The following is a 27,664-nucleotide window of genomic DNA, read 5'->3' as shown; positions in this document are numbered from 1 at the left end:
AAAAACGAACATGCATTCGACGAACGTGCATTAAAAATCTGGTTGTTATTCAGCTTCCTGTCCTGCCTCTCTCTTTGTCTCGTGATGCACTGCCCCCGTCACAAGGTCATGCACCAACCAGCCCAAATGTTCACTTTGTTAAAGCACATTTCATGTAAACAGGTAGGTCTGAATGGCCTAGCCAGCAAGCATTCACGCGAGTTGACAGATCTATTACACCACCTGAAACGTAATCATGTGCCTGAAATTTGGCACATATGTTGTCATAGATGCCTGAAGTCTGCATGAAAAAGAAGAAATAATTTTATTGAGCCAGAGCCGAGAAATCTAGCATTAATCTTTTGGAGCTGTCCCTGGGACGCACAACTTTTTGGACACGGCTAGTCGTGGGGATGTTTTTTGGACGTCTTCGGGAAAAATGAGAACCTCCTGGGGACAATCCAAATGTCCTGATGGGATATTTCTGGGAGATTTTGAGGAGGTTTTGTGTTTGTTGGGTAATATGCACCCTTGAGGCAGATACGCTGCTGATACCGATGGGGAAACAGTGGGGCGATTGTCAGTGAGCTGGCAATATGACCACGGAGGAAGTGACTTTTAACGATGAAGTCGGAGAGACTGTTTTCGAGCTCTATTTGCCACCCGTTGGTCGATGAGTTCACTGAGTGTATTATTTTGGGCGAACTCCAGTAGCACAGGTATTGGTGTTAAACGAGGCAGATATGTTATGACGCGCATAGCATCACGATTGATAGCTTGAAGGGAGTCCCACTGTCTACGGGTGAGACGTTGAAATTGTGCCTAATATACTATCCGTGGCTGAAGGATAGAGCGCACAAGCTTGCGGGCCTTATGAGCACGTGTGCCACCAGAGCGCATAGCTATGCGACGAATCAGACCTAGAGTAGCGTGAGCCGATTTACGGGTGGCTGTCAGCCACGGGGTGCCAGTCCCCCAGTCCCAGATGTATGGAGGAGAAGACCAAGAATACGAACAGTTTCTACCTGAGGAATCAGAGAATTATGTACCGCAAAATTTAAAGGGGGAGGTTTCCGCAAGCCGGCTTTATTTCCAATGCGAATGAAACATGATTTAGTAGGAGAGAGTGTTAGACCCAGAGGTGGGAGGCGCGATGTCAATACATCGAGCGCGTGCTGAAGGACCGACTGATGAATAGACGCATCTGGATGACAGCACAAGGTTATATCATCGGCATACGCAAGCACGCGGATAGAAGGGATGCTCTCTAGGGCTCGACCAAAATAAATTAAGGCCACAGTAAATAATGTGGGGGCGAGAACAGAGCCCTGCGGCACTCCTCTATTGGAAGTAAAGTTACCAAAGGGCTTTCCGTGGACACGCACGCGGAAGGTTCGATTTGCTAAAAAGGCGTGAATGGAGAGAAGGAACCGGTGAGGGAGACCAAGAGTTTTAAAGGAGGCAAGAATGGCAGAGTGAAGGATGTTATCATATGCCTTTGTTATGTCTGTAGCGATTACGGTTCGTACAAGGTGACTCTGCGGAGAGTGGTCAAGCATGTCAGCAGCCAAAGTCGCAAGGCCATCCTCCGTTCCAATTCGTGGGCGGAAACCAATTTGGGAATCTGGGTAACAATCATGGGATTCCAGCCACCGCGACAAGCATGCGGCTAGAATGTTGTCATAAAGGTTGCAGATGGTAGCCGTAAGGGAAATTGGACGAAGGGCCGAGAGAGATACTGGAGGCTGACCCGACTTGGGTATTGGAACCACAATAGAATGCTTCCAGTCTCCCGGCATGACGTCAGAATGCCACACTTCGTTAAAAGTATCAAGTAGGGTTTGCAAAGCCCTCCCTTCCATGTTACAGAATAAGGAGTTAGGTATGCCATCATGCCCAGGAGTAGTAGTAGTTTTTAAACGTTCAATGGAGGCCAGCAGCTCTGCCATGGTGAGGTCAGAAGTAATCCCATCGGAAGGCTCTGTAACCGATAAGTCAGGTGGAGACGTTCCGATGCAGTCATGGTTTGGAAAAAAATGACGGGCCTCTTGTTGTGCAAATGTGTCCTCATCCACATTTAGCGCGAGGCGAATGCTCTCTGTGTAATCTGCGACCTGAGAAGGGCGCTCCATGGCGTGAAACACTCTCCAAAGATGTCGATTACCCTGCGTAGAGGACAGGCGGGCACACCATGCAGCCCCGCGTTGCCTGCCTAGCCGCTTTGCATAGCGCCGCGCCCGTGCGGTAGCGCGGTGAAGAGTAGGAAGTGCCGACGGGTCATCGAGGTGACGAGTGGCGTAAATATCCGCCTGGCGAAGAAGAGCCCACAGATTCAAGAGATGTATGTCCGGGTTTGGGTAGTCCTCATTTACAGTAGTGGCAATAGTGTGAGTAGCGAGAACAGCAGAGAGTAGACAGTGCTGAACAGGGGTTGAATGTAGATAAATGATTGTCTGCGCGTACAGAGTCCCATGTTGTTATTCGTACAGTGCGGCGTATTTTTATTAGACGCGAAGGCGTGAGGGACATAAAAATAGGGCTGTGATCGCTATCTCAAGTATCAGAATCAACAGCCCAATGAGGGTTACCGGGGCCTAGCCACCAAGTCAAATCAGGTGAATACGGGGCACCTCGTGGGCGGGTAGAAGTATTCGGGTAGTTTAAAAGTTGAAAGGAATGATCCGAAAAGCTCCCTTGGATGTGTGCACCCCTTGAGGAATTCGATAAGTAACTCAACGCAGTGTGTGCGGCGTTGAAGTCACCACCAGCTAGAATAGGGATACCCGAGTTGGTAGAACGTAGAAAACGAACCGATCCCAAATTGGGAGATGCGGAGCCAGGACGACTATAAAAAAAAAACTAGGGCAAGGGGTGTGTGTGCAGGTTATACGAGAAGGGCGACAAACTCTTGACGTGTGTTTCAGCACCGTGAAAGGTCGAGCGGTGTGTGCGGAACTTAACTGTGAATATAAAATGCAGATTTACCTGGTCTGAGGGAGGAGGCGGTGCAACGGCGATCAGGGATAGAGGGTGAATGGTATGCGCAGAAACCTGAAAGGCGTGGGAATGCATTATGCTCTTGCAGTAGGAAAGCCCATGCCCTCAGCTTTCCGTCGCGAAGGCGGATGTTCACTTTAGAGGCCTTATTAGCGAATCCTCGACAGTTCCACTGCACCACCATAGATTATGCGCTATCCATGACGAGGCCGAAGAGCTTCCACGATGAGGGATGTCAGCTGCTTCATCAGCACTAGTATCTTATCCGCTGCCGGGGTAGTCACGGCTAACAGGTAGTTGGAACTTGATTGTGTGGCCCAGTGCTTACTTGAGGTGGTTCCTCTGATGATTGCTCCCGAGTTATTACAATTTTTCGAGGGGATTGAGAACGACGCCGTTCTCGGCGCTGGGTGAGTTCTAGTCGGCGGCGAGCCTCCGCGGTTGCATTGTCTAAAGCTGTGTCTTCATCTGTGGTATCCACATGTGATGGACGCACTGGACGTTTTGGCGTACCATTTGATCCGGGAAGGTGAGCCGCTTGTGCATATGTACGCTGGTGAGGGGACGTATGGTGAGCAGCGGGCTCAGATAAAGGAAGTTCAGGGAAGCCGTTGTCGTTACATGCGAGAGCTGCAAAGTGATTACTTGGAGGAACATCTATTTTTGCAGGCGACTTGTGAAACTTCTTCGCTTGCTTCTTCTTTGGACTAGTGGGGGAGCGAATGTCATGGTCCGGCGATTTGCACAGGACACAAGGAGCTGTTGGTTCATTCATGTCGGCCACAGTTGCTGGATTAGGGCAAGCGTTTTGCATATGTCCTCCTTTGTGGCAGTGATAACGAAAAATACGACGAGGTCGGAAGGGCGGTGGTTAGACGATCGCACCGTAGTAGATAAGGTACTTTGGGAGAGTCAACGGGCCTTGCAGGATGAGCAGGTATGAGCCACGGCGTCCTATAGGCCGTGCTTGCAGTACAACGTGAGTACAGCAGCGAATATTTGCGCGCACCTCCTCGGGAGGGCTCGTGCTGTCGACATGATAAACCATGCAGCGGAGTGTGTCAGGGCTAGATGCAAAATACATTTGCACCGGGACATGCTTGCTGTCATCCAGGGGGATCTGCGTAACTGCGCAAAGTTTCTGGGCGTCCATCAAGGATGACAAGTTTACCGTGATGGTGTTCGATGGGCGATGGACCCGCAGTAGTTCGAAGAGCCGAGAGCGTGGTCAATTGTGGCTTGAACATTCCGGGAAGGGATGGCAGTCATATCAAAGCGCAATGTAGGCTCGATGGTAACGCGGAACGAGTTCGCAGGAGGCGGGAGAGAGCATTCGCAGCGTGTGCTTTTTGACATGATTCCCACCTGCAGAAAAAGGACGTAACCGAAACTAGCAATGCGCATTGAACCCCCTGTACAACAAAGCGGTCTTTACTCTGGCATAGTAACATTAAGTATATGCAGAGACAACCAGCTAACTACAGATATGAACAATTGCTAGAAAAAAAAAACAGGGATTTATGGGCGAGCAGTGGTAGTGGCTTGGCTAGTTGGTTCACGCTTCATGACAAAGATCAACAGCACAAAGCAAAAATGTAGACGTGGAGGCCAATGCCAATGTTTGTTGGAGTGATTTACACAACTGCTTGAGTCTGTTCTTTATTATCTATTGTTGGGCAGCATTTTATAATGAGTGTATGTTCCGCACTGAGAAATGAGCAGCAATATAATTATGAAGGGATCTGAACGACAGATAACACGCAATGTTATAACTAACAAATTACCTCTAAACTTTCCTCGACTTGCCCATCATCGTTGATGGGAAGGCAGCCGAGGAAACTGTGGAGCTGCCAGTAGAAGATCCATGGGACACCAGGCGACCCACTTGAAGTGCCTGTCCGTCTCAGCTGCCTGGACAAATAAAAGTGATGTGAGCTATTCAATGTGTTGCTAAAAAAATTTGAAGGTTGTGATCACACCATTTCTCTAAGTGGATTAAGCTTCACTGTACGCATTCTCAATGTAAGACTAAAAATTCATAGATAAGTGTCTAATGCATATGCAAAGGTACTGGCGCAATTAATGAATGCAATTTACATTTGCAATGTGGCTAAACTAAATCCTGCTATTTGCAGCTTTGCAATTGAAGCCACGACTGCGCATTTGCTTCAACTATTGTCAATCTATCAATATCTTACTTAGGGAATTTCTAGATTTATTGCTTTCATATATATTTCCCAGGCTGCACTGTGTATAGTACTTCACAAATGCTGCTAGTACACAGTGAATCCTGGTAAAGAAATAGGAAATAAACCTAGAAATTCCACTAACTACATTGTTGCTCTAGCAGGTAGCAAGAAATAGCGACGCTTACTGCAGTGCTGTCAGCGCTGCAGCTCGCAATTTGCAAATAAAAACGACGAACAACAGGTGTAACGAGGAAGACGAAGTTTTCATGCAGCGCCGTGCACGCATGCACGAGCGAGTATACTAAGTGCTGCGTATGCTGCTCCTGCTTGGGGTCATTACTCTCGAGTCCTTGCTACCTCAACAATGCATTCTCAAAATCGTCTTCGACACTCCATAACTGTGCGACGACGGCGACGAGAATCGACGCGTTGCTCCAGCGACAACACTTGCTACTCTCGCACATGCAATCCTGACGTAAGCAGTTCGGCTGCACTTTGAAAATAGCGCCAAGAACCCGATGGCTCGAGCATCATTCGGTAAAGGCCGCACTTACCGGTATTTCTTGTTGAGCTTTTCCATTTCAGGCTTCACTTGTTTGCTGGTGTATGGTTCTTCTCCCGGCGGTAGGACGGCGTTCAGTTCCACTACAATCGCAGCATATATCCGAGCATTGCGCGTGTTACCGCGCAGCGCAGGTAGCTGGTCCTCCCAGATGCCTATCAGGGCCATGGTTGTTGAATAAGGCAGATGGCACAACTCTGGGAGGACGAGTCGCTCGATGTTGTTGCCACGGGCGCCGCCATCTTGTCGGTTAAGGGAGCAAACGGAGGTCGGCAAGCTCGGTTTGGGTTAACTGTGGTTATGTGGCGTAACTGCGCTTGCGTCTGCCGTGTGAGCGCGGCAAGCTATAGTTACAGGAAACCGTACCTACCTTAACTGTGGTTAAGGTCGCCCGTGTAAATGCGGTATTAGGATAATTTCTTGTTACCTTAAATTCATAATTATCATATAAGGAATGAGCAGCGGCAGCGATGGAGCGACAATCCCGCCAAAAATATTTCCGCACCTCCACAGCTGTACTTCTTATCACTATCTCATATAATTTTAACTTTATTATCTCGGCACATATCCTCTATGAAATCATTTATCTCATGATCGATTCATTCATCTTTCGTTACCTTTCACCAGATTTCCTCATTCACTTTGTCTTACGCAGCGTTTATAACTAAAACAGACGTCTCTTTTCCGCCCACGAAGTGCCACCCCGCGCTGGTCGTCGAAATGCGGCGTGCATTTCCATGTTTCTGGCAGTTGCTCGTTTCTTTTTTCCGGACGACTGAAACAGTTTCAAGTCGTAAAGAAGATGGTCGGGGGAAGCACAGCTTTCCCTCGATTGTTGTAAACCATACCCCGCTTCGTGCGCGCCACGACGCTTGTAGCACGAGCACCAAATATAGATTAGATGCCGATATGGCGAAACTAGTCGTTTTTGAAGAAATTAAATAACTCAGTAACTTCCTCACTTCTTGCTGAACACCTCAACCGCGCAGTGATTGAACGCAGCAGGATGGGAGTGAACGAAGACAAAGAGAAATACGCGTCGTATTGGAGTGCTCCGGAAAATGTTCGACCACCTGGGGATCTTCACCATCGCGCACCACACGGGAGCTCTTTAGGAAACTTTAGCTCCTAACCAATCGCAATATCTTCCATAGAAAACTAGCCTTCACAATCCCCAGTGAGCTAAAAATCATTCCTTCTTGAAGAAATACCTTGATAAAAGTCAGACTCATGACTTGTGAAATAATACGCTTGGAAAAGAAAAATAGCGAAAAAATTAGCCACCCAAACACTATCTTGTCAAATTCCAGCATATTTAATCACACATCCTTGCTCCAGGCAATGGCTAGAAAAAACCTTCACCTAACACCAACAGAGTTAAACCATAACATGCACCCTACACTCTAAACAACCGGAAAGCCTTCACCAAGTCTCTGAGTGTCTCTGGCGAAACGGAACTCCAGCTGCTGCCTGGAGAGACGCGGGTCGTAGAAGCGCGGCGCTTTGCAAGCGCCCTGGCAAGCGACGTAGCACCAAAGCGGCAGGCAGACATTAGGTCGAAGGCAGAGTGGCACTGGATTGCCCCAAGATGCAGGAGGTTGTACACAAACGGCTGCGGGAGGTCGGCGGCTGTCGTGTGGCGTTGAACAACCCGGGAATACGAGCAGCGCCAGGAAGCACAGTACGCAGGTCTGCCGTCGGCGATCCAAGGGAACTCCATGGCAGTACGGACCCGTCATCGAATAGCTCCCAACTCCTTGCTTGAATTCCACGTCACATGCAGAGCTGCCTTCCTCAACACCTCGCATTACCGACACGTCAACCCTCCGCTCTTCGGTCCATACCCCACTTGCTCCTGTTCTCTTTTGTGGGCCACACTTGCATGTGCACCCGTGCCGCGCGCCTTGTCCAGCAGGCGCGACGCTCTGGTGCTATCGCGGCACACATCACTTTTCTTGTGCTTGCACGCGTCACATCACACCAACGCACACTTGCACGCTGAAAATAAACACAATATCCTGTGTTGAGGCCAACATAAGGATTATACTTGCCTATAATTTTAGATAAGTACCAATAGCAGCGCAACATGTATGTCCTGTGTAATGAAACAGGATTAAGGACACCACTAAAACAGACTGTTTTTATAGCTGTATAGGTGCGGATTAGTCTTTTTCGGGCCTATAAGAGCACATAAATTTCCATAAGTAATTAGTATGGGCACCACACGAAAGCTAACGGCTTTTACATCGGCGACGTCACTTAACGCGCACTGTAAAGAAGGTATACAGAAACTAACCCCAATGCAAAGATCGCCAACAGAATATCAAGCATTAATCCGGCAGCTAGATTTGTCATGGTTGCGCATCTGCAAGTCGTTTGAAATTTCTAACCGCTCTTCTTCAGAGCTCGCTGTCTTAGCTACGTAGTGCATAATGTGAGCTCGGCGTCCACATCTTATGACTCGCGGCAGTCAAGAGGAAACCCATTTCATCTTGACTATGCCTACATCGTGAAATATAGATATGCAGGTGTCACCACTTCGCGCACTTTTGCGTGCGCTCCCAGACACCCTTAAAGCGTGTGGGTGTAGCGGTCTCGGTCACAAAGGAGATGCCCTCGACTCAGCGTGGCAAGCTCAGCCGAAGGCCAGCTACCAAGTGACAAGTGGGTTCGTCGTTTGGTGCCCAGATTTCGCCGGTCGCAAGCCAAAGAATTGGCCGGAGCCAAAGGTTCACAAAACAAAACTAAGTTTATACAGCAAAGAGACGATACAGAGGATATCACAATCACTCGTACGAGCGCATACAAAGTGATTTACAAATACAATGCAACTCATGCAAAGTAACAATCGAGAGAGATTACAATTTAACAGAACCTTTGCACCTAAAGCGCACTGACACAGAGAGAGACAAAACAAACAAGACAATTTTTTCACCGGACACTGCGACAGTCCGTGACCTAAGGAACACGATGGAGCCGTCCCGCAGAGAGGCGCACGTTGCCTCTCTGGTCTTTGGCTGGTCGAGCGGTGTTCTCTCGCGAGTCGAGCGGGCGCGCTTCTCGGACGGAAGCTTAAGCGGCGGCTTGGGCTAACAGACAGCGGTTGAAGCCCCTCATTTTTAGGCGCTGTCCGCGTCTTTTCTTCGCGCCAAGGCAGGCCCGCATGCATGCAGTTCTATCTGCACAAGCTCTTTCTCTTTCGTGCACCGGGAGCGCGACCCCATTGGTAGAGCGCGGAGACCGCCTTCGAGAAATTTCTGGGTCCTTTTTTCGATGCGAAGACGCTGGCACGAGAGCGAAGGAGAGACGGTATCACGTTAGCGCGGTCAAGGTCACGCCCTCTCCGTCGACTACGAGTCGAAACTACTCAGAGACTCTAGAGAAATCGACGCCGTGCGTGCCCATGCCTCCCTCGGCGCCGCGCCGGCGGGCTGAGTGCAAAGGGCAGCAGCACACGTAAAGTTACGCGCACTCCAGGGATTCTTCCCCCGATGTTTTTTTTTGTTTTATTTTGCAGCGCGCGGGCGCGATTGCTTACGCGCAGCACCGTTTTTTCGAAGATGCGCCGAATTTTGTGACAGCAGGTAATTTGATGCAAAGCAACGCATAAGCATATCAAGTTATTCCTACGTGGAAAGGCAGATTAAATTTCGTAGTGAGGTGGTCCCGCCTGAGCGGGAAACTTTTACCCTGATTGCATCAAATTGCCGAACTTGCTGCTCCAACGTATTCTTCGCTTTATCTCTCTGATGCAGGGGTCGTGCACTTGAGGGAGGTCCTTTCTACAGAGACGAAAGCCGAGCATGCGTCACACGAAGCGACTCCACCGCAGCAGAAAAACAATGCAAGTAACCAGCTGACGACGTTGGCAGTTCTGTCGTCGTCAAGCCGCCAGGTCGAAACGCTGGCGACTCAATCGCCATCAGGCAGCGATCTCGCAGTTCTGGCAACTCCGTCTACGTCAAGCACGGAGCTAATGACGTTAGTGACACCGTCGCAGTCAAGCAGCCAACTTATGACGATGGCGACAGAGTCTACGTCAAGCAATGAACTCATGACGTTAGTGACTTCGTCGCTGCCTACCTACCAGCCCAAGATGATGGCGTCTTCTTTACCGTCAAGCACACCGCTCACGACGTTAGCGACTCCGTCATCGCCAAACAGAAAGCTTACGACGCTGGCGACTCCTTCGCCGTCAAGTACACAGCTCACGACGTTCGCGACTCAGCCGCCGTCAAGTACCCAGCCTACGACTTTAACGCCTCTGTCGCCTTTAATCACCCAGCTGACAGCGTTAGTGACTTCCTCAACGTCAAGCACCCAGCTCACGTCGTTAACGTCACCCTCAACGTCAACCACCCAGATCACGACATTAAGGGTTCCGTCGCTCCCAAGCACCCAGCACACGACTTTAGCAGCTCCTTCGACATCAGCCACGCATGCCACGACGTTAGCAGCCCCGTCGCTGTCTAGCACCCAGCTCAAGTCGTTACCGACTTCCTCGATGTCAACCATCAAGATCACGACGTTAGTGCTTCCATTGCCGACAAGCTACCAGCCCACAATTCCGGAGACTCTGTCTACATTAAGCAGCAAGCTCATAACTCTCAGGACTTTCTCGTCTACTACCAGCCAGCTACTCGCAAATACAACTCCTCTGACGTCAGGGAGCCCTCTCACGGCGGTAGCTACCCCAGCTTCGTCAAGCAGCCGCATCCCAACAGCACTCTCTACTTCGCCGCCCGCAGCAAGCGTCATCACACAGTTTACAAGTAAAGTTTTTCCCACGAGCAATCTCTTTACTAGAAAACGAGTTCGCAGTTGCCAAGAATCTGCTTTCACTTTTCGAATGTGCCCAAGCTGCCGCCTAAGTCCAGGGCTCAACCCAGGAAGACTCTCAATACTCTAGGAGCAGTGCAAAAAAGTTTTGTCTCTCGGTCGCTTCGGGAAAAGAATTACTATTTTCTGCTCAGTTTTCAAAACGACAGTGGTAGTAGAACACCGGCGTCCTTAAGAATGAATATTATTACACATCTATCACAATGCATCGTGAACGGCATCAGCCGATCAGTAAAGGCGCAACTTTTTAACATTACTGAAGTTTGCAGCGTTAGGTTTGCTGTTTGTGAGTTTCTTAAATAACCGCTTAAAGAACGAAGCGCACTGCGTATCTTTCATTAGGTCAATTTTTGACATCTGTGTGTCCTATGGAAGGGAATACGGTAGGCGTAATATTAGTAGACAAGAGAATAGCAGAGTGGGTCAGGCAACAAATACGTCTTAACCATGATCATAGTTGAAATATAGATGACAAAACGGGCATGAGCAAGACATCTGATGCCGAAACCTGATAGCCGATGCTGCCTCAATGTCATGCACAGTATTCAAACAGCAAACAAGCATATCAGGGGCTGGCAGTCCCTTTTGGAAGAAGTTGACCGCGGCTTCCGTAGAGCTGCGTTAATTGTGGACCAGGGAGAGACGCCCTTTTCCTGCAGTGAACGCACTTAAGCTGCTGATGATTAATTCATTCAAACAGTCCTTATTTCATCCCTTCAAGGGCTTTCGTACCTTAAGGGCTTGACATAGTTTTGCTGTGTTTTCATGACGACTAAGGTATGTAATGGGCAGGAGAAGTCATAACCCGTGATATCCGGCAAGATCAGCGGTATGGTTTTCGGGAAGAGTGCAAAACATGCTGGCGCTGGGTATGTTTAGGAGCAACGAGGGATTGTAAATTTACGCTAGCCGGCAGAAGGGTCTCATTGTTACTCTTGTAAGCTCGGAAGAAAGAAGTTGAGGAGGATTGGTTTTGAGAAGAAAATTGTGTAGCGAACCTGATTTAATCAAGCTGAAAGGTTATCCTGTTCGTTGTTGGCGCACTTCCGTTTTTGGTCCATTTACTCGAATGAGCTCCCACATTGAGACATTCTCTAAGCCATGCACGATGACGTGGTCTCACAGGCTAGGAAGTACATGTCCTGTCCTGAAGAAACGTGATCCTTGCATCACATGGCCCACTTGTCTTTAGTGTAAAAGTCTCTACATAAAGATTAAAACAAATAAATCGTCCTGTGGGTAACAGAGTTCAAACCTCTAGCCGATTGATGCGCTTCTATAAAAGCTTGGTACAAGCGAATGATAGCCGTGCGTGTCTAGCTCGCGAAGTGTGTATCATGTCGTGCACTTCATCTCGGGTAGCGAGAAAGGCGAATTTCTGGGACCATTCAAGTGAGATTTTCATTCCTCGTGCAAAGCTGGTCAGAAAAGAAAAGCCAAAGTAGGAGCCAATGTGTGCCATAAAGCGGTTTGGGAAAGCATTGGAAAAGTATTTCGTCATGTTGAATAGCAAAGTTGTTTTATACCAAAACATTAGTTTCATTTAATCTTAGCGGTTTTGAGCCCGTAAGTCAGGTGAGGGATCATTTCCAAGCAATGAGTACCGTGGTTGCTCGCCACTTGAGGGACTCTTGGTGAAAGGTGAATCGTGCTCTCACCTCTAGTGTAATTCTTCTATTGTTTAGTAATGTATATGATACCAAGGAGACACAACCTAGCCAATGCTATTCACAGCCTTTTTACAGGAGGTGTTCTGAGGCCTGGATTGGGAACTCTTAGGGATCGGAGTTAATACAGACTACCTAAATATTCGGCGGTTCGCTGATGGCAATGCCTCGCTCAGTCACTCAGGAGGTGAACTGTAAATCATGATCAATGAGTTAGACAGGCAGAGCAGAACAGCAGTTCACAATTGGCAGTGAGGTGCTGGAAGTGTTAAAAGAATACGTCTGCTTAGGGCAGGTAGTGACAGCTGATCCGAATCATGAGAGGGAATTAACTAGAAGGATAAGAAGGGTGGAGCGCATATGGCAGGTTCTCTTAGGTCATGAATGGCAGTTTACCAATATGCCTCAACAGGAAAGTGTGCAACAGCTGTATCTTACCGGTGCTCACATACGGGGCAGAAACGTGGAGCCTAACGAAAAGAGTTCAGCTTAAGCAAAGGAAAACGAAGCGAACCATGGAAAGAAAAATGATAAGTGTAACATTAAGAGACCGGAAGCGGGTACAGTGGGTGAGGTAACAAACGCGGGTTAATGACATCCTAGTCGAAATCAGGAGGAAGAAATGGGCTTGGGCAGGGAATGTAATGCGAAGGCAAGATAACCGCTGGTCCTTAAGGGTAACAGAGTGGATTCCAAGAAAAGGCAAACATAAGAGGGGGCGGCAGACGGTTAGGTGGGCGGACGAGATTAAGAAATTTGCAGGTATAGGGTGGGCGCGCCTTGCGAAGGACAGGGCTAACTGCAGAGACATGGGAGAGGGCTTTGCCCTGCATTGGGTGCAGTCAGGTTGATGATGATAATGATATGGTAGCGTCGAACAGACAGTTATTCGCAGTACCATGCCGGACCATATTAACGAAACGTACGAGGATACGCCCTTGAGCACAGAGTGCTTATTTGCAGTTGCTGCGTCGTCTGCTCGGCTATTCTGGTAACGTAAGACGCCCCCGCTTCTTGCCTGCTCATGAAGAGCGGGATTTGTGATGAGTCAGCAGAACAGCCAAGCAGGCCCATTTCCGTTTTCATCGAAATGAAATATTTTTCTACGTGGGCATGTAGTCACACCGTAAAAAATTCTTTTTCGTAGTCTTCCAGCGCAGAATGCCAGTGGTTAATTTTTTCAGGGATGTGCAAAATTTCCTAAATACTGCAAAAATTGCGGAAAAAACCAACACCCAAACGGCCAAACTTATGAAGTAAACTTCCAAAGGATGGTGGATGTGATTTCTACTGCTCAGATGCACATTACGGTTGAAATTTAAAAAAAATAGAGCCACTACTGGCGGGAAATTATGTCTGCACAAAAATGGCGCACGATGTGCTACTGTAATCATTGTCTCGGAAAATGCTTTTTCCTACGTACGGTGTATCGCATAAAAAACAGTTTATTTTACAGATAAATTACGGGAAACCTTTTGGTTGGATATATCTTAGAGTTTATTATAAGACCTGCACCTAGCAAAGATTTTTTTGCTTCAGGTGAGTTTCCTATCATTTTTTTCTGGAAAACAAGCTGTGAAGTAGGAAATAGCGTTTCCCATAAAGTCAAATATCTCCAAACAAAAGGATTTGGTTGGAGATATTTGAGTTTATTTTAACTCTTCAAACCCAACCAGGCATGCAAACCTGTCAAAATGTTTAGCTTTTAGGTGCAAGTCACGCTCAGAAAATGCTGCGGGTTCACTCCGTAGAAAATATCCGCATAGCGTGTCTAAACGTTAATCCCCCAGAATTAGAGATATTTTCAATTTTTGATCTGGTTTACATTTTGTGATGTAAACCAAGGGCAACAAAGCAAAAGGTTGTTTGACAGCTAACTACGACCTGCTCTTCTTTCATACTTCCTGCAGAAAAATCGCGCCTCGTGCAAGAATGTTTCATACGCGTTCGCGCATTGCATACCTGCACTTAGACGGCGCGTCTGCTTTGACGCGTTTCTCTGCATGATGTGTTGTACTCGCACGGAAGAAGACTTTCTTCTCTTCTTTTGTCGTCCAGGATCTGGACGCCGCACGCGACCCAACACAAGCAAGTTCCAAAACTGCACTACTTCCACGTGGTTATGTTGTATATCTGAGGAAATCGCGCTAAGTGGCACAGAAAGGCGTGAACACAGACAGAAGAAGCGAGTCTGTGTGTTAACGTCTGTCTGTACCACTTAGCGCGATTTTCTCAATATGAAACACCATCCAGCTTCCGCTCTTGCCTGGATGCTGTGTAGCTGCTCCAGATGGGCGGTTCTAAGTTATTGTAGTCCAGAATTATTCTACGCCTGCTAGAAATACTATATCTTCTACAACGTTCCGGTGTAGTGCCTGCTCTTGGCCCTGCCACCACGTACGTCGCAGAGAAAGAAGGTTTCGTTTCGGTGGCCAGGGACACCCACCAGAGAAAACAAAAATCGGCGTATAGCCAAAAGTTGCGATCTAACCGGCTTGATGCACATGCAAAGCAATTTTTGTACCAAAACTGGGAAGCACTGCTCGGCATATAAGCATACAGACATGTATTCATATTTGGAGGAAAAACACTTACAGCTGTAGGGGAAGCGCGAAAGAGAGGTTCAGCTTTTCGTGCGCGTTGACCTTTTTCATACACAGATAACAACGAGCTCGTGCTTCAAAATATAATTGAAAAAGTTAAAGGGACACACAAGCTACCTTTTAAAGATATGACGTCATAACGTTAACGGGTTAATGCCCATGTATACAGAATTGGCCATTCATGTTCATAGATAGATCCTTGGGAGGCCTCTTGCCAGTCCTGCCGTAGTGGTGCAGCGATTAAGTAACGCGCCACTGCTCTGAAATGGCAAGTGCTGCCACCAGCGCTCTTTTGGCACCGAGGTTGCCTTTCCTGACCAACCTCTCTCTACCAGTCACTGATTTAAGTGCCGCCTGCCACAATGGTCAGTTTACTGAGAATCCGATGGACAGGTTGTGATAACGCCAGAAGGTCACGATACCTAGGTGGCCTACATAGGACACTTCTGGCATTTTTCGCTCACAACTTCGACGACGCCGATTTTCTGGTCAACTAGAGCCCCTGAGCTACCGCATATAAAACTCACAGGTGATCGCTGGGCCGATCTGTAGGAAATGCGCAATATTATACTTTTATTCGTCTTTGCATGACACCGCACAACGCACACATTTGTCTACATCCAGCTTTATTACGCACTTAGTCTTCATTGCACTTCTTTACATTTAGTTTGCTTGTGCGCCTGGACTCCTGTTTCATATTTCTTCCACTACCAACGACACTGGCTTCTGAAAGTGGCTCGCGCACACAACCACTTCATCGCGAGTGACAACTGGCGCGAGCGTGCACCGCTCTCTCTACCCCCCACACTCTCCTCAGCTTCCACGGTAACCTCCCTCTGCGTTTTCTCAAGGCAGCTATCTCCTGGGCTATTTCTCCTCTACAAATGTAGAGAGGGATTTTTATCTCTCCACTTTTCACCCTGCCAACCATGGCAAGTAGCAGCTTGTCGGACGCTGCAGAGATCATCTGATGCCAAAAATGTATTCAAGACATTTATGTTCAATGGTATCACAAAAAGAAACAACCAAGTGAAGCAAACAACCCTTTCTCGCTGGAGAGTGCGCACAATGCAAACCATAACAGCAACTCGTCATGATACGACTAGCAGCTTTTTTTTTTTTCAGTGACTATCATAGACGAGCCACTAACACAATCGCCATGCTTTGGAAAGCTTCATTGTTTATTTTCTCAGTTACCTCTCTTCTATCACGTGTCCTGCAGCAGTTTATGTTCTCCCAAGACGCGGGTTGCGCTTCGCTCAGTATCGCCGGAAGGCAAGACGCAATAGCATTTTGCCACGAATTCCTGCGCGTTCACGGAGCCTTCGGCTTGTGCAGCGTCCAGTGTGCCCACCGTGCGAGCCACTGCCCCTTCCCCATTGCTTAAATCTTGCCAGCGCAACTTTCGTGTCCTTTCTTTACGGAGACGTGGTACAACCAAAACTCTATTTTCTGCTAGCCGAATATCACCATTCAGTTTAAATCGCATAGACAGCAGAGGAGGCGGCGTGTTAGTACTAACGTTGTTATCACACTGTGAAACTTTAAATGAATATAGCCTTATCACAGACGACTACGAAATACTAAGCGTGAATAGGATAAAAATTTGTTTGCAGTGGTGTACCGTCCTCCAGCCGGTAATGTTAGCTTATTCTTCGAGTTCTTTGAACGCTTCCTTTCTTGCATAAATGACTCGGCAACATTAACAATTGGAGGGGATTTTAATGGAGATCTATCTAAAACGTCTACCCAAGGCATAGAATTTCAATCGCTACTCGAGTGTAATGGTCTTTATAATGTCATTTAAGTACCAACACGAGTAACTTCATCATCGTCATCATTACTTGATTTGTTCATTACAAACTCACCTGATATCATAGTAAAGTCGGGAGCTCTAACCTGCGACATTAGCGACCACCTCCGCATATTTTCGTTCTTACGGCGCAAAGAGCCCACGTGTAAGCAGACACATCAGAGCATGTATCGTTCCGTATCACCTGAAGCATTAGCACATTTCAAGAAAATGATTACAGACTGACTGGACCGATATTTTTAGATATTTTATATACGAACTCAGCATATGAAACATTTCTAGCCAGATTGCAAGCAATATATGCTGATTGTTTCCCTCTGAAACCTTATTGTCAGCCTAGAATGGCTTGGATTCCATGGATTACACGGGAGTTGATGAGGAAAATAAACCAGAAGAACAAACTTTATCAGCGTTTCATAGAAACACGCAATCCAGTAAAGTGGCGGGAATATAAAGCATTTCCTAATAAACTGAACACCGAAATAAAGAAATCAAAAAAGGACTACTACCCCCGTATTTTTGACGTAGACTGTTTACGGAAGAGCGACAAAGTATGGAAGAAATTAAACAAGTTATTAAACCCAAAGAACACTCCGCGCATTGAAAGCCTTATCATAAATGACAAAGTGACACAAGGAACAGAACTTTCCCACTGTTTTAACAATTTTTTTACCGAAATAGGCGGAAACAGCGGGAGTAGCAGATCAACCACTCAAATACCAATAAATCCTAAAATCATATTCCTTCAGCCAACCTGTGCACGCGAAGTCAGTAGCGTATTCCAAAGCCTTAACAACAGTCGTAGCACAGACGCAGATGGTTGAGATAAGGCCTATTAAATATGTAATTGATCATATTGCACCTTTGCTAGCACATATATTTAAATCAGCACTCTCAGAAGGCGTGTTCCCAAAGAACATGCAATTAGCGCGTGTTATCATAATTCATAAGGGAGGTGACAGAAACAGTATAAATACCTACCGTCAAATTTCCATTTTGCAAATATTTTCTAAAGGGATAGAAAAAATGATTAACATTCGAATGGATAGTTTTTCTCTAAAACATAGTCTGTTAACTGAATGTCAGTGTGGATTCAGAAAGGGGCGTTCCACAGAAAGTGCTTTGCTGAATCAAAAATGCATTATCTTAGAAAGTATAGAAAAGAAACTAACGACTTTGGGAATCTATATAGATTTCAGCAAAGCCTTTGATCGTGTTAATCACAATCTATTAGTAGACAATCTAGAAAAGTATAGTTTCCGTGGTACGTGCACTCGACTAATCCGTTCATACTTATCCTCACGCTCACAGTTCGTTGAAAATAGTCACATAAGTCACATATCCGATCTATACAAAGTGGTGTACCACAAGGCAGCATCCTTGGTCTCTTCCCTTTTCTATTTTATATAAATGATCTAGTGCTAATTGATAATTTGCCCAAATTTGTAATCTACGCCGATGTTTGTAACATGTTTAGTGGAAAAAATGTAACCGATATTCTACCACTCGCAAGTTCAGTTTGTTTTCGTTTGCAGGAGCGGTCTGAGAATAACACCCTCTTACTAAATGAATCAAAAACAAAATGTGTTTTGTTCCGTGCACCCAGTAAATGCGTGGAAATGCCTGAAAGCATTATCATTGGTCCATATAAAATTAATAGAGAGACATCTGGGAAAACACTTGGAGTTGTTTTCTCTAACACATGCTTTTGAACGACCATGTCGATAATCTTTGCTCAAAAGCGCGAAAGGTAATTGGCATTCTCAGCAGAAATCTTCATTTATTTCCTGCCAAAATTAAACAGCTTTTATATAATTCCTTGCTCCATTCCGTGCTCAGCTACTGCACACAGGTTTGGGGAAACACCAGTGCGCAAAATTTAAACAACCTCATCTTACTACGAAAAAAGCTGTTAGGGCAATAGAAAATGTTCCATTCAATGCGCATACTAAACCTCTATTCTACAAATACAAAATAATAAAAGCCGATAACATATACAAGTACAAACTAATAAAAAGATACACTAGAGCTATGCAGGGCAAGTTATATACACTCCTCTCTCTCGCTAATCTCCGCAAACGAGAATATGTATACCCTCACCGCCATAAACTTCTCTGGAAAATTCCTGTCACGCGCACAAGTTATTGCCGCCAACGCATTGAATACACACTCCCCCACACACTCAATGACTTCGCGAAGCAAGATATAGACATTACGGCACTTAACAAAGCTGACACAATGCAGTTGTTTGTTAACGACCATTAGTGTAACAAGAGACTTCTACTTTATACTTTCTTTTTCACTGTAATTGCTTTTTTCCTTGTAAAATGAAGCAAATAATGAATTGTTACAGTGCTGTCATTGTTGGCAGGGTGGTTGGAGCTTTGTCAAGCTGCTATTGTGCAGTTTTTTTTCTCATAACCTACTTTTTCGCCATGTATGCTTTATTTTGGTGAAAATAAAATTGAGAATTGAATTGAATTGAAAGTGCTAAAACAAAAGGCAGAGTTTTGATGGAGGCTTTCCACTTCCACAAAAAGCGAGTCATTCTATTAGCGACGCGTCAATAAGTTTGTACTCCTCCGAGCGCGCTTTTCCGGAAAGTTTTCTTAAAGGGGAACACCACCTCCTACGTGCATGCCTGTTTTTTCTTTAGTTTTTTCAGTGTCTGTTTGTTTGTGGCCGTTTTTCGCTGCTGATGCATTTGATACCCGTTACTTCTGCGATTGTAGATATGTAATGGGATTTCTCTTTTTTTTTGTCAAGAAGCCCAGCGCCACCCTAGTCTCGTGCGCGCATTTTATGTGCAAACCTATGTATTGATAACTGTTACAGAAAATAAAGCCAGTTGTTAGCAGCCTTCGTGCTTGTGGTGTCTTCCTCCCGTGATCGTGTCTTTTGCGGTACATTTTATTCAAGTATGCGTTATCTACCAGCCCAGCAACAAGTATTATTGAACGTAAGAAAGTCATTGCAAAAACAATTTCCTTGATTTCAGCAAATTTTCTCAGCACCTTTTTTTACAAGAAGCTTCCAAAGGTAGCACCGCCTACAGCAGCGCCGAAGCGAACCAGCCGCGCAGAGAAAACATCACGCGGCAGAAATACTTGTTGGAATGTCACAGTTACGGACGCTCCACGCCTGCAGCCTTTACTTCATTTCCAAAAAAAGCTGTCACCGAGTATAGTGTGGTAAAGTGGTCAGCCTGACAAAGCTCAATATTCCTGAGGCGGTGCAGAAGACCTTTGACAAAGCCCCATAATTTATGGTCAAGCCCAAAACTACAGGACAGGGCACCACGGTTCTGGCAAATGATGTTGCGGGCAGGGTTCCCAAGAACACAGGGCAACATGAAACGTTCAGGGCCTTCAAGCACTCGAGCAAATTCCGCAAGTAACGAAAGAGGAAGTAAAGGTAGCTTTAAGAGTCATTAAAAGCGGGAAAGCAGCTGGCGAAGATCAGGTAACAGCGCATTTGTTGAAAGAAGGAACGGAGATTCTGCCAGAAAGCGAGCCACCCCGTATACTCAGTCCCTTATTACCTCGAGCGGGCCGAAAGCAGGGAAGAATGCTAATATTCTCTTAACTCATTAAAAAGGAGACGCCCAGCACTTGAAAAATTACTGACCGATGAGCTTACTGTATTCCCTACAAAGTATTTACTAAGGAAATGGCTAATAGAATCAGGACAACCTCCGACTTCAACCAACCAAATGATCAGGCAGGCTTTTGTAAAGGTTACTCGAAAATAGACCATATTCACACTCTCAGTGAGGTGTTAGATAAATGCGCAGAACATAAAGAACCCCCATATACAGTCTTAATTGATTACTAGAACACGTTTGACTGAGCGTAAACGTCAGCAGTCATGCAGGCATTCTTTGCATGGAAACAGCGTAGCAGACTGTACCAAGAAAGGAAGACATACACACGGGCGCCCGTGTGTGTGTCTTCCTTTCTTGGTCCCGTCTGTTGCGCTGTTCCCATGCAAAGAATGTACCAACTAGCCCGGCTTACTTCTTTGTTGGATGCAGGCATTGTGGCATCAGAATAGCCTTATGCGAAAATGCTTGAAGATATCTGGTTTATGGTTTATGAGGACTTAACGACCCAAACCGACTCAGGCTATGAGCGACGCTGTAGTGTAGGACTCCGCAAATTTGGACCACCTGCAGTTCGACCACCTGCGATTCAAAAGCTACTGCCACGGCCGGGATCGAACCCGGGTCTTTCGGGTCAGTAGCCGAGCACTATAACCACTCAGCCACAGCCCACAGCGGCGGCCTGCTTCAATATATCTATAACAATTGCACAGCTACCGTAGTCCTTCATAAAGTCAGCAATGAATTTCCAATAAGGAAGGATGTCAGGAGAGGACATGATCTTGCCAATGCGCATCCACCAGTGGTTTACAGGAGGTGTTCCGAGACCTGGATTGGGAACAGTTGGGAATAACCATTAATGAAGAATACCTAAATAATCTCCGATTCGCTGATCACATTGCCTTGCTGAGTCATTCAGAAGGTGAACTGCAAATCATGATCAACATGTTAGGCAGGCAAAGCAGAACGCTGGGTCTAAAAGTTAACATGCAGAAAACGAAAGTAATGTCCAACAGCCCAGCAAGGGAACGGCCGTTCACAATTGGCAACGAGGTGCTGGAAGTGGCAAAGGTCTACTTAGGGCAGGTAGTGAGGGCTGATCCGGATCATGAGTGGGAAAAAATCTAGAAGAATAAGATTAGGGTGAAGCGCATACAGCAGATTCTTCCCGATCATGATTAGCAGTTCACCAATACCCCTCAAGAGAAAAGTGTACAACAGCTGTATCTTACTTCTACTCATCTATGGGGCAGAAACGCGGAGGCTAACAAAAAGTGTTCAGCATAAGTTAAGGACAACGCAGCGGGCTATGGAAACAAAAATGAATAGTGTACCGTTAAGAGACAGGAAGAGGGCAGAGATGGTGAGCAAACAAACGCGGGTTAATGGCATCCTAGCCGGAATCAAGAGGAAGAAATGAACTTTGCCAGAGCATGTAATGTGAAGGCAAGATAACCGCTGGTCCTTAAGGGTAACGGAATGTATTTGAAAAAAGGCAAGCGTAGCGGGGGGTCGCTGAAAGTTAGGTACGCGGATGAGATTAAAGCTGCATTCACACGGGGGACATCGGCACGGATGAATGTGCAGAGGAAAGGCGCCACGTCACCAATCAGCCAAAGCCCGCCCCTGCTCTCGGACTCACTGTTTACAAGGACAGCGGGGAGCCATCGAGAGGGGCGAGCAAAGCGCCCGTATGCGGAGGAAGAGGGGGAAAGGTCTAAACAATACCCCTCTTGCGGGGTTTTCTTGGAGTCTGGACAGCAGAGGCAGAAAAAAAACACGACCGGGGAAAACAGTACAGATGCGCAATAGGAAGGTAGATAGGAGAGAATAGAAACCCGAAGGTCGAAAACAAAGAAAGAAGGGGGCAGGGTGCCTACGCATGCCGCCGAAGTCGAAGTGCGGCCACATCTCCCGTAGAGACGGGGACTGAACGTACCCGCCGAACGAACGGTCCCTTCATTCTTCAGAGACAGCCGCCTAATCAAAACCGTAAACTGCTTCGCCGCGCGGGCTCTCAAAGGCGTGACATATGGGCAGTCGCCCTCACTTAGAGATGGATTCCATTGCCCGTGTGAATGCCGTTTCCGATGTTTGCGGGGATACGGTGGCTGCAGCTGGTAAAGGACAAGGTTAATATGAGAGACATGGGAGAGGCCTTTGCCCTGCAGTGGGCATGGTGAGGCTGATGATGCTGATGAACTCCGAACACTTCTTCATAGGGCGCCAGGTCAGAGACGTTTGCCGACAATATACAGCCCTGGAGGCTGTTTCGGAAATTATTGGAAATATTTATTGACGCTCTTTTCAGAAGCGCATCTGGACAAGCGTGACCAATTTATTGCGTTTGGATGGCTATTATTCACTGGCCCTTGCTTATGACGATTTAGTGCTTGCAGAACAAAACTAGAATATGCATTGTGTCTCAATTGTGGCGGTTTCTTGTGAAATGTGCTTGGTCGCAGGAGGCCGCGGAGTACACGCGCATCCAAGCGTTGCTCTTACATGGAGGAACAAAGGGGAATGCTGGGGAGGGCCAGCTGTTCAGACATTATTGGAACAAAGAATGTCGCCTTCAAGCTTATTGTAGCGTCCGCCCTGTCCTCGCCTTCACTACGGGATGTTTTAATGCTGCACTGTATGTTCCAAAAACACATGGTTAAAGCACAATATGCATAGTGGCATCGGCTGAGCCATTTTGTTTCATATCGAAAGCGCTACTCCACGACCAAGGCTGCAAAAGTCAAGCCATCGTGAAAGCCTTGATCTTGACCTTTTTGCATATAAACAAATATTGCCGCGAGGTTGTTAAGACGCTACCGTTTTTTTAATTCTTTTTCGGGTGTCGCACTACAGTTTTTTTTCTGTGTGGGGAGCTAACAAAAAATGAGAAGCACAGCCGCTGCGTAGCTGTGGCGGGGCGACGTGAAGCGCGAGGCTCGCGGTGAGGGTGAGCGGGAAAATCGGCTCGACACGTATTCGTCGCGGCGCAGGTAGTCGTCGATTTCTTGTGGATGTTGGCCGAAGCGTGGTCGTGGTGCGTCAACGGCGAATCCGCGAAGACCGATGTGTCGGAACGGGCAGTGACGCAGGACTTGACCGGCTTCACCGCAGTGGAAGCACAGCGGACGGTTGTCACGGGTTCTCCAGGTGTCGCATTTCCTTGGGCCCGAACGTTGTTCGTAGGTCGGGTGGGCGGGGCCCGGAGGGCGGCGGTCCAGCACTGCTGGCTCACGTCGAATAGGGCCTGGGGTGGCACGTCGAGGCGCGGGCTTGCGTACTGCAGCGACGTAACTCATGGCTGGAGCTTGAGGTTCAGTCGTCGCAGAAGGGGAGCCAAGCGCATGCCGCACTTCTTCACGGACGACTTCCGTCAGGCTCGCTACTTGAGGTTGTGAAGATGATGGCAGCAGCCGGCGTAGTTCTTCGCGGGCGATTTCACGGATGATCTCCCGCAAGTCGCTGGTTGTAGTCGTCGTGTCCGGAAAGCTGGAGCAGACCTGCGGTGGTCGGTTGTACTGCCTTGTGCGGGCGTCCAGGGTCTTCTCAATCGTTGACGCTTCTTCGGCGAATTCGGCGACAGTCTTGGGCAGATTTCGTACGAGGCCAGCGAAAAGAGACTCCTTTACGCCCCGCATTAGATATCCGGTTCTCTTCTCCTCCGTCATATTCGGGTCAGCTCGGCGGAAAAGACGCTGCATTTCTTCGACGTACATGCTGACAGTTTCGTTTGGGTGCTGCATCCATGAGTCCAGCAGCATCTGCGCCTTTTCCTTCCGGAGAATGTTGGTAAACGCCTTCACGACTTCAGACTTGAATAATTTCCAGGTCTTCAAGGTAGTCTCGTGGTTTTCGTACCGCGTTCTTGCAGGACCGTCAAGGGAAAAGAAAACATAGCGGAGCTTCATGTCATCTTCCCACCTGTTAAATGTAGCCACGCGCTCAAAGTTGTCTATCCAATCTTCCGGGTCGTCGCCAGGGTAGCCGTGGAAGGTTGGAGGCACCCGGGGCTGGTGGAGCATGACAGGGGTGGACGTCGCTGGCTCGGTCATGGTGGGCGCTGGAGCTTGCTGTCGTTGTCGAGTAGGATCCGGTAGTATCCGTGCTGAGCTTGCAGGCCTTGAAGACGGCGGCTGTGTCGTACCTCGGGATCTTCTTGGCTCTCGTTCTCTACGGTGGATCTTCCAGGTTGGGTTGGGTGCATGTACCCCGCACCTCCACCAGATGTCACGAGGTGGTGACGGGAACTCCGCCGGGGTCACGTAGCACCGACTGGGGTCCGGTCTTGAGGAAGGCACAGAGCAGCTCGTAAGAGATTACTTTAATAGGCTGGCTTACGCCCACTAAGAACAGCTCTGAAAACTCAGCGGCGGCGATAGCAGCGAACGTGCTCGGCGGTCGTCGACTAACAGAATGCCCGCCGCTCTTAGCCGTGCTCGATTTTAAAGGCGGCAAGGAAAGTTCCAGAACATAGTAGGCACACTTGCGCGAGGCTAGGAAAAATCGAGATAACTCTGGTCGCGTCTCGCGTCCCAGAAAATTGATAATGCGGCGTGCCTGCCGCGATAAGATGATCCCCCAAGCGAAGCAGCACCGGGGGGTGACTGAGCCAAAAGTTCGCCCCGCGAGCGAGAGCAGCAGGTTCCAGACAAAAAGCAAGCTTCGCGGCAATATGCATAGTGGCATCGGCTGAGCCATTTTGTTTCATATCGAAAGCGCTACTCCACGACCAAGGCTGCAAAAGTCAAGCCATCGCGAAAGCCTTGATCTTCACCTCTGTGCATATAAACAAATATTGCCGCTAGGTTGTTAAGACCCTGCCGTTTTTTTAATTCTTTTTCGGCTGTCGCACTAGTTTTTTTCTGTGTGGGGAGCTAACAAAAAATGAGAAGCGAGCTAAGCATGTCCCTTTTTAATAAGATGCACGAATGCATAGAATTTTACGACTTCCAGATGAGGAAAGTCTGTGTTACTAAGATCTCATATAATTCAAGTCTTAGCACACTTGCTAAGTATATGAGGAAAGAGTAGAAAAAGGTTTGGTTTATGGGGTTTTACGTCTCAAAGCAACTCAGGCTATCAAGGACGCCGTAGTGGAGGGCTCCGGAAATATTGACCACCTGGGGTTCTTTAAAGTGCATTGACATCGCACAGTACACAGGCCTGTAGAATTTCGCCTTCATGAAATTCGACCGCCGCGGACGGGATCGAACCCGCGTCTTCCGGGTCAGCAGCCGAGTGCCGTAACCACTGAGCCATCGCGGTGGCTAAAAGAGTAGAAAAAGGACACTAAACAAGACAAGAACGAATAAGAATCAAAACAAGAACTCCATTACAACTCTGCGCAAGCAAAACTGCTAAAATTTGAAATCTTCATGTTCCCTACCGTCATTGCTGAAACAATTTCATCACCATTTTCATGGCGTAAAGGAGAGCGTGTATCAGCTGAAAAAACCAGGTATCAAGAGGGCTGATAACCACACTAGCGGAAAAGAGTTCAACGAAAATTAGAATCAGAATCAGAATGTTTATTCACGCAGAAATTTATACACAAAATGCTGTGTAGTCATCTGGATCCTTAGCCGCTATGGCTAGTGATGGATCCATTACAAACATTGTCAGAGTTAAACAATCACTATATGGAGCATTGCTATGAGCAACAACACGTGTTTAGCTTGGTGCATCAGATTGCTTGTTAAGGTAGTGGCGTTTTAGTTTAGAAACAAAGTTGGACGTGTATTTCATGTAACACGGCACGGTATTCCATATTTTAGCCCCGATAAAAGAAATTGAGCGCCGCCCGTATATGTTGTGAGCTATGGGTAAATTAAAATTATTGTGCTGTGCCTGCCTAGTGTCACGTTTGGGAGAGATGAATATGGAAGAAGGATGTGGAGAGTTCGTGCTAATTATCTGGCGGACTAAAATGGCCGTTTTGTACTCACGTACATTGGTGAAGGGCATTATGTTTAATTCATCAAAAAGAGGTTTGGATGGTATTGCTCTCGGTGCATATGATATTATTCTGACAGCCCTTTTCTGGAGAGTGCTAACTTTTGCTAAGTAAGATGCGAAGGTGAAACCCCAGGATTCAATGCAGTATATTAAATGGTTATGGAAAACGCTGAAATATATCATTCGTAGTGTGTTCTTGTCAAAATGTTTTTGTGCTTTAATTAGTGCATAGCACCCAGAGGTTAACTTTTTGCATAAGTTTTCTATATGAGGTGCCCAGTGTAGATTCTCATCAAGAGTTACTCCTAAATATTTGTAGCTTTGAACCCGTTCAATTGGTAATCCATCGAGATGCAGACTACATTCTACGGGGGTAGATTTACGACGGGAGGTGAAAGCAATGAACTTTGTTTTTTTAACATTTAGCGCTAGTTTGTTAGTGCTAAACCAATTTGCTGCTTTTTGGAGGCTATCATTTGCAAGTGATTCAGCCTTTTCGGCCGACTGATGAGGTATTAGTAGAGCTGTGTCATCTGCGTACATGACTGCTTGTCCATGCTCAATGAAACGAGGAAAATCATTTATAAAGAGGGAAAAAAGCAGGGGGCCAAGTACTGACCCTTGCGGAACTCCTGTCCTAACTTCCCCCATTGAAGATCTTTGATCTGAGATTTGCACGAATTGCATGCGGTTAGTTAGGTAGCTACGGAAAAAATTGATGGCTGGTCCTCGAAATCCATAACTTTCAAGTTTCTGTAACAAAATGTCATGTTTAACAGTGTCGAATGCTTTTCTAATGTCAAGGAATATGCCTATAATAATCTTGTTTGAATTTAAAGCCCGGTTAATTATTTCTGTTGCTGAGTGTACTGCTGTGCCTGTAGAATGACCTCTGCGGAAACCATGCTGTTCTCTGGCTAAGATGCCATATTTTTCAACAAAATCCTGTATTCTCTTAGCTATTAGTTTTTCGAAGAGCGTATTAATGCAACTCAGTATGGTGATTGGGCGGTAATTTTCTACATCATTGGGATTGTCGTTTTTGTAGATCGGTACAACTCTCCCAATCTTGAGCGTTTCAGGATAGATACCCGATAAAAAAGCCTGATTAAATATTTTTTCCAGTGGAAGGCACAAAATATGAATGTTGTCCTTAATGATGTTCACTGATATTTCGTCATGACCCATAGCTTTATTAAGCGACATCTGGCGGACGACAGCAACAATTTCGGCAGCTGTTATCTCTGTGTAAGCAAAAGTATTAGAGCACGGAGTTGGCAAAACAGTACAAGAGTTGATTTGCAAGGTGGCAGCTATACTATTACCTATGTTAAGGAAAAAATGGTTGAACGTTGAAGCAAGACATGCTAGGTCAGAGTTGAAGGCACTGAGCTCTGGCAAAATACTACATTTCTCGAGGGATCTAGTAATGGAAGCGATTATCCGCCATATTTCTTTT

The 27,664-nt window shown here is 46.9% G+C and overlaps 1 protein-coding gene across 1 annotated transcript in view; it reads left to right on the top strand.

Moving 5' to 3' along the window:
• Positions 1–20,046, top strand: part of LOC144108711 (uncharacterized) — a 39,664-nt gene extending 19,618 nt beyond the window's left edge. The window contains exons 3-5 of the mRNA XM_077641881.1: positions 9,483–10,499; positions 14,292–14,321; positions 19,937–20,046. Coding sequence (XP_077498007.1) covers positions 9,483–10,499; positions 14,292–14,321; positions 19,937–20,046 — 1,157 coding nt within the window. The remainder of the gene's footprint in view (positions 1–9,482; positions 10,500–14,291; positions 14,322–19,936) is intronic.
• The last annotated feature ends 7,618 nt before the right edge of the window (positions 20,047–27,664 follow it).

Source organism: Amblyomma americanum, chromosome 10 (assembly GCF_052857255.1).
Source record: "Amblyomma americanum isolate KBUSLIRL-KWMA chromosome 10, ASM5285725v1, whole genome shotgun sequence".
NCBI lineage: Eukaryota > Metazoa > Arthropoda > Arachnida > Ixodida > Ixodidae > Amblyomma > Amblyomma americanum.
Note: the sequence above shows the minus strand (reverse complement) of the source record. Positions and strands in the feature narration are given on the sequence as shown.